This window comes from Antrostomus carolinensis, unplaced genomic scaffold (genome assembly GCF_000700745.2).
Source record: "Antrostomus carolinensis isolate BGI_N321 unplaced genomic scaffold, ASM70074v2 scaffold13732, whole genome shotgun sequence".
Taxonomy (NCBI): Eukaryota; Metazoa; Chordata; class Aves; order Caprimulgiformes; family Caprimulgidae; genus Antrostomus; species Antrostomus carolinensis.
The window spans coordinates 38,066-45,872 of NW_010299047.1; the positions used below are offsets into that span (position 1 = coordinate 38,066).

At 43.6% G+C, this 7,807-nt stretch overlaps 1 protein-coding gene across 1 annotated transcript in view; it reads right to left on the reverse strand.

Moving 5' to 3' along the window:
- The window catches only part of ATP13A4 (ATPase 13A4), a gene marked incomplete at its 5' end in the record, with an annotated part of 32,934 nt that overhangs the window by 3,550 nt on the left and 21,577 nt on the right, over positions 1–7,807 (reverse strand). The window contains 8 exons of the mRNA XM_010162658.2: positions 960–1,165; positions 1,595–1,769; positions 2,916–2,988; positions 3,722–3,818; positions 4,625–4,734; positions 5,629–5,671; positions 6,229–6,308; positions 6,947–7,069. Of these exons, the coding sequence (XP_010160960.2) occupies positions 960–1,165; positions 1,595–1,769; positions 2,916–2,988; positions 3,722–3,818; positions 4,625–4,734; positions 5,629–5,671; positions 6,229–6,308; positions 6,947–7,069 (907 nt within the window). The remainder of the gene's footprint in view (positions 1–959; positions 1,166–1,594; positions 1,770–2,915; positions 2,989–3,721; positions 3,819–4,624; positions 4,735–5,628; positions 5,672–6,228; positions 6,309–6,946; positions 7,070–7,807) is intronic.

Sequence of the window (7,807 nt, forward strand, 5' to 3'; positions counted from 1 at the left end):
TTTTGCCTGTTTCTGGGAGACTGATAACCCATTCTTCTGCTATCTGGGTGCTATCCCCTCCTCACTATTACTACACCAAAACAACAAAGCCATGAAACCTGCATGATCAAATTAACTCTTCAGCAAAAAAAAAAACCTGCACAGAGCTTTGCCTGAGAGACAGCTGCAGGATTTGTCCCACAGAGAAAAAGAACAGCTCTCCTACACCTCACTGCAACCTCCAGAACGGCCACAATCACATGTGGTCATCGTCCCTTCACATGACAGTCTTTCAGAAGCAGAATAGACCTGTTATACTTCACCACAGCCCCTTCAAGTTACTGCCTCCTTTGATGTTTCCTCTTTAAGTAAGTTGCTGCTCACAGAGATAGCAAATGCTAAACATCTCTGGTTCTGGAATAGGAAATAGGGCCTGTGCAAACGTGCAGATTTCATTGTATGTTTTCTTCAGAGATGGGCCAAAAAGAATGCCCAAAAGAACAGGAGTTCACTCAAATACTGCTCAACCAGCACACCTTGGTGAGACAGGCATAGGGCTCTTTCAGAGTTATTCTAAAGACTAAAGCAAAGTCAGACCACCTAATTCTGGCTGTTCTTGACATGTTTCATTCAGGCTGCCTTAAGTAACATGATACTTCTGCTAGTCAACAACACCTTCCTGCTACTCCTTAAAAGTTTTTATCAAACTCCATTTGTCTGTTTCAGAAACCCAAATGGCAGGGCCAAGTTTTTAGCAGTACAGAAGCACAAAGCATGGGCCTAGCTCAAAGAGTTGCTGGTCACAGGATGCCACTGTCACTAAAACTTCTAAAAAGGTGGCCTTTAGTCATTTAGAAATCTAATATTGGCCTCCCGGTTTTTTGGCTCACATCACTTTGGTCAAGTTTTACTTTTTCCCTAGTGAACTGACCACCTAAGTTGACTTACTCACAGATCCTTCCCTCTCTCCCCATACTTACAGTTTGTGTAGATGGGCTGCCTGAAAGGCTTTCCCTTGGAAAACACTAGTGCTATGATGAGGCAGTTGATGGTACTTAGCAGCCACACTGTGGTGTTTTCATAGCTCTTGTAGCCATTGTCCATTTGCTCGTGGGTTCCATCTCTCATCCCATGGCTTGAAACAGAGGAAGAATTCTCCATGTGGTCGTTCATTGAGACGCAGGCACTGAAAAAGGGTGTCACACCGGTCAGCAAATGATCGCTGTCCTGGTTATTTCCCCTAGTTTCCACTACCAGTATCAGGAATCCTCCCTCACAGCCTGCTATCACAAGGCTGTAGGTTATTGGCAATGTCTTCCACTGGGTTGAGTGTGCTGAACTTGGCAGAGCCTGAGCTCAAAGCTACTTGCATATCCTGGTCTTCCCTGTAATCATCCTTATCACAAGAATGTGCCGCACAGCAGACTTGCTGGAGAGCTTAGAGACCTGCAGACAATACTGGTTAATGTGTTTGCAACCTGTGGGGAAGCACAGGGTCTGCCTGCAGCTGCTGATCAGGCCTCACCAACAAGTATTAAGCTGATCAATAGTATCATGCAGACCTGTCTCACTAGGTCTGCCCTGTGTCACCCAGAGTCCCAAAAAGGGGACCTACCTGTGTATATCGGTCTTGGAATACCAAGGCTGCTCCTGGACCAGCACAAAGCCGAATACCTGCATGCTGAGGCTGAAGAGGATGTTAAGTACAACAGAGAGCAGCAACGGGGGCGAAATGAGTTGGCTAGGAGGCCTGTAGGGAACCAGCTTTGGATAGGCACCTGTGAAACTCACTGACACGTGCACAGACATGTTAACTAGAGCGTCCAAAATACAAGCAGTGCTGCTGTGTATTACTGACTGTTATCAATGGTCAGTACTTTTACAGTCTATCATGTTCTTTATAATACATACAAATACTAGATATACATATATAATTATGTATATAGTATATATACAAATATATATTTTTGGAAAATAAAAAGTTGGATTTTTATTTCATTTGTCTACTGACAGGCCCAAGGATATAAGGATATGCTCAAGCTCTCCTGTTCTCTTTCTGTCGTTTGTCAGCTGTGGCTTGGGATTTTCTGTTATCTATGTTCTATGCATCCCCCTGGACTAAGCACCCAGGGCCCAGTTATTTGAGCTGGTAGGGGGCTACATTAACTGACCCAACAGATGACAGACTTTGGGTAAAAGAGCTGTACAGAAAGCCTTGACGCAGTGTTTCAATGGGCTACTTATAGCAAGGTAGCTTTTGGCACCCGCTATTGTGGCTGACCCTTTTAGGCTTGATTTAATCAAGGCCTTTTCCAGTTGTCTGAGTCCCAGCAGGGATGGAAGACAGCTATGTGTTTTTGTTATATGCTTTTCATGCCCCTGCCCTTGCCATTCATTCCTGCTTCTAAACTTCTCCCTGCATTTAGTCTATCTCAACAACCTTGTCATTCTCTTTCCCCTCCAGCACTGGTTTCCTCTCTTACTCTTGGCTTACAACTTCCTGCTTCGCAGTGTCTGACACCTGTCACATCTTTCTTCTCCAGTTTCATCTCTCTCATGCCTCCTGCCTACACAGCTTCAAATATGAACTGGAGTCCAAAGAGTCAATCCCTACACTTTTTCATTTGGGCATGGATGCTCAGGTATTTAAAAGCCTGAATAGACTTTCCACTGCATTACGTATGCTTTTGCTCCTTCTAGAGATAACATCCCAGTTATCAACAACCTACATGCTCAGCAAATGCTCCACTAAGAATTACCCATCTTATTTCAAAGCTTTTCTCAAACAAAATGCCTCCTCTACTAGTCTAAACATCCTGTACTCTATGTAGTCTCTCTTTTCTTCCTTTCTGTACATAGAATTATGCACTTCCAAGGAGGTGAAAAATATCTGAGATAATTCTCTCATTAGTACATAGGATGACTAAGGGGCTTACTTGTCACACCAATTACAGTGGTAATAGCCAGATCTTGGAACAAAAATTGGTAATTCCCAAAGGAGTTTAGTTGCTGAAAAGAGGAACACAAAGAAAAAAAATCACACATCAGACATTTGCCATGGGCTTGTTTATATTGTCTCCAGAAAGCTGTATTATTTTCATGGAGCTAATGCTCCGCTGTTTGTTCTGAAACGCTACTCAGCAGATAAGGGGACCACACAATCCACCACCCTGCCAATAGATTCATCATCATTGGGCCTGCAGTGAATATTCTCATTTTGTGCATTGCTCAGACTAACACCACTTCCAGTTCACTCACACTGCAATAAAAAAGAAGGCTATTTGAAGAGATGTGCTTTCTCGATGCTGTGTGACTTCTGAATGCAAAGCCCTCCTCTCTATTTGGGAAGAAGCCATGCAAAAGTGGTTTAAGGCACTCCAGGGGATTCTGCTTACTAACAAGTTAATTCATGCTTTAAATGCTGAATAAATTGCAACAGCATTATGCTTATGCCACATTCTCCCTTCTCACAGACATATGTCCTCATCCAAAATACTGTTCAGCCTCCCAGCCCTCTTTTTGCCCAGCTTGGATCTTGAGCCTGCTGGCTGAAGTTAACAGGAAGAATCTTTCCAGTTTTCTGCTGAGGTACAGGAGGACCATATGACCATGCCACAGAGGTTTGCAGCTCACATAAAGGTAAAGCTCCATACCCTAGTTTTATTGTGGCTTTTCTGTCATGTTTCTCCTACAACTGAGCGGTTGCTTATCCAGTTCTAGCCAACATGTTCCCAATACATACCCAGTACAGTAGGAGAACACCAAGGTACTGAATGGTGCTGTATAGTGCCATGTACTTGAACATGCAGAAGGAAGTGACGAGGGCAGCACGGCCTTCCCTGTGCAAAGATGTGAATAAAGGACAGCAATTAGGATATGGGTCTGCTCCTGTTGCCAGTCCTCTCAAAATGTTGTTGAAAGTGAAGGCATGTGTCACAAGTAGAGAAGTCTCTGCCAGTATCTTGTTGGGAGGTGAAATAAATAAAATCTGGCCTAAATGGAAGTGAAATCCTCACTTGCAGAAATCTTGCTGCAAGCAAAAGGACTTGATTCCAGTCATTTATGTTCCCAAGTCTAAAATTTACCCCCTGGTTTCCTGATGTCATTAATAGTGCAGGTAACAAGTCTATATGAGGAAAAACATACACAGGCAAGCAGCTGCTCAGTGAGGTCAAACTAACAAGTCCTCTCCTCCTGCAGTGGAGTAGGAGCAGTGCAACGAGGGTAACACACTCTCCCTGGTTATTCATCTGCCCCAGTAAGGAAAATCAGGACCCAGGCATAACAGATGCTAACGTTTTGCTTGCATATCAGCAAGCACGGCCTAACAATAGTGTACAGGTTGATATGTGGACATTTGATTCAGCTTTATGGAGCAGTGTTCATTTTGCTATTTCTTTTGCATTTAACATACTGCTAATGACATAAAGCTCAGATGTAGATACCCTCCTCCTGTAGTCTTGAGGGAATTAATATATCTTAAAGGAATTTCAGATGGGAACTAGGCAAATGGCAATTTCAAGGTCAAAAACATTTATTTTTCTCTAGATATGTACATTCTGGTCTGGTGGCAACACCCAATACTAATATTTGAGAGTGAGAATTTTCTCCTTTTTGTAATAGGAAAAAAAAATTCCATGCTTACCTGATGAGCTCTGGCACACATGCTATGCTGGCGGTTCGGGATGTAAAAGGTGAAGCCACAGATGCCTCCTGCTCCGACAGCGATATCCCTGCATGTGCCACTTTCAAAGCCTGAAAGTCACATTCTTCTTCAGCACTCACAAACCAGGAAGACACAGCAACTGACATGTCAGCCAAGAAGTGACCCCTTATTATAGGATGCATACTGTGAACAGCAGTCCCTCTGAATTGCCTGGGTGTGCTCCAACCAAAGGTTCCTCCAGTGGGATGTGGCTGAGGCACTGGGTCCAGAAGAACGGGGATGACAGCATGGGAAAATCCATTTTCCATAGACCCCAAAGACATCCACTACCAGCTGCAGGAGACAGGTTTGGCTCTGCCTCCTTTGTCAGCTCTTATTTGCAGTAACACCTTATGCAGACAGCCTAGGTTCTCTTCTTGCTTCCCTCAGGAGAATCCTTGGGACTTTGTGTTAGGGCCTAGGTGGCATTGCTCTCACTGCCACAAGGTTCTGTGAAGTCATGGAGTGAACTGAACCTGCCCAGAAGGGAGTTATGGTCCCTCCTGAACATGGAGCCTTCCTTTTGGGGGAAAAAAAACCAAACTTCCTTGCACTTCTAAAATGTGCATTTACAAAAACCTTGTAGGGCTACAGCTGTTCCCCACGGAAACTCCTCCTCACCCTAGTCTTCTCCACCCCCAGAAACTGAAGATTTTGACAGAAACCCCAGTGGAGGATTTGGAGAATCCTCGGGTGGTTTTTGCAAAGGAAATTAATCAGTTCTTGAGACCACAATATGCAACAATCTCTGCCTAGGACAGCTCTTGCATGGTAAGGACCACACGGTGGGATCAGGCCTGAATCAGCACTGGTGCCAGTACAACTACTCTGTGAATAAGCAGAGCACTCTCGTTTCCTGCATGTGCTTAGTTTGGGATATTCTACTGGCATTGCATTCGTTTTTCATTTTTAAAATAAATATATTGTAAAGAATTTTCACTTACCCCACAGTCATTGGCTCCATCTCCACACATGCCCACAAAGTAACTAAAAAAATAAAGTGAGCCACAGTTCAGTTCTAGGGAAAAATGAGACTTATAAACACAGGGGACTCAGAGCATTCTCCATGCAAGTCATTTATTCATGTGAGCTTTCTGTTAAAAGCTCTTCTGGAAAGCTGAAAGACTGAAATATAAGCCCAGGACTCTGGACTGCACATGAGCCTTGGGCTTGCGCCTCACATGAGCCTACAGTAAAGAGTTGCTGCTGTGACAGACTGAAGAAAACATTAGCATGAAGTTTTACATTCACTACAACACATTCAGTTTCCCATCCTCACTGTGTTGAAGGTCAATCATAACAAAGGAAAGGGCTAGTGGTGACAGTCCTGCTCAGAAAGGAAGGATTAAGGACACTGCTACTTCACATTCTCTGGGAATAGACATGTATGGGGACTCTGCTTTGGGGTCCAGTCCTGCTAGAATCTGCTGAGGCAGGCAGATAAAGACAGAGGCAGATGGAGCAGAAAGCTGTAGCCTGGAAAGTTTCAAGACTGAAAAATCCATCAAACACTTCCTGACTCTTAGGGCTCATTATGAACTTACTCCAGCTTTTGAAACTCTTCTACAAGGCTGGATTTCTGACCAGGAGACATTCTAGCAAAAACTGTTCCATTGAGCAGGAGCTGTAAAGAGAGAAAAAAAGGAAGGGATTTTTTAAACACTTGAGGTAAGAGTCACAGTGATTTCAGTGATAATCTGGAATAGAAACCACCAAAAATTCACATTTCCAAACAACTGATGCTAGACTCCAAAACAGGAAAGGCTGTTGATCAAAGATAAAACATTATCTTAATTAATATTTTGAAAAAATAGCAATCACAACAAGGACGAGAGGCCCTGTGTGTCATTTGAGTTCTGATGAACACAGATTACCAGGCAGAGATTTACTAGAAGAGAATTCATGAGAATATCCTTTCCATAAAACAGACAAGTCATGCTGAATTGCATTCTGCATAATAGCATGTTTTCTCCTGTTCTCCAAAACGTGACAGAATCAGTGCTGTGCAAGGGCCAGGCATATGGACACGGATGTTTTAAGTCATGGCCTCACATCATGAGGCATGTTTGCTCCTCTCATGTGAAGAAAAAATCCAGGGTTTTTCAGATCCTTCCCCATAGGTTAATATCAGAGATTCATCCAGCCCGTAAGTATTTCAGGGTCAAAATCGTTCCCCAAAGATGTCCTCTTCAGCTAATTATTCAGGACAATCTGAATCTACTGAATGGCAAGCCTACTCCAGTTAAATAATCCAGATCTTACCTTTGGAAGTAAGTGCCTGAAATGCTGTGCTACAATTTGGTAAGATTTTCCACTCATGGCAAAATGATACTGGCCTGATCCCAATGCCAGCCTCATTCTTCGTTCAGTCTTACTGTCATCCTCCTATGAAACAAGGCACAATGAGTGTTTCTCCCAGGCCCTCAAAAGCTACTACGTGCATTTACACCAGCACAACTGCAGATACAGAAAAGGACATACCATGGAGAGGGCACTCGTGAAGACTCTGGGAGACCTGGGTTCAAGGCCCAAGGCCCATTGCCTTTGTCTAGATTTGTAAGGGGATTTAGGCATATAATGCCATTAATTTCAGTGGGAACTGGGTGCTTCATAAGTCTTAAAACCTGGCCCTCAGCATTGCCACATTTGGCAGAATGTATGCAACAGTGCCAATCTGGTGGGCTGCACTGCGAGTGAGAGGGGTAGAAAGAGCATACAGACACCATAGCTAGGCATGGCTTTTTGCAGTGAAACACAGTGAAGATGCTGCTCAGGCTGAGCTTTAGTAGAAAGGAGCCCCTTCAACAGCCCCTGCAGAGATTCCCTTCCATCTGCCTGACTCTTAATACTTCCCAGAGAAGAGCCAGCACCTTCAGACATACTCTTCAGAGAGAGAGCAACTGGTCTTTGTCTCAGTTTCTTTGTAGAGATGCTTGATGAAATATAATTTCTTAGCATAAGTTAGCCTATGTTTCACTGTGTATATGCAATTTCTCAACAATTAATCTGTGTCTTAATTCTGCAGAGAAGTGCTAACTCTCTACCTGCTTGAAGAGGGCTGGTTCATTCAGTGCAGTTCCATAGATTTTAAGTCCACATCTATACTACGACATTTACCTCATA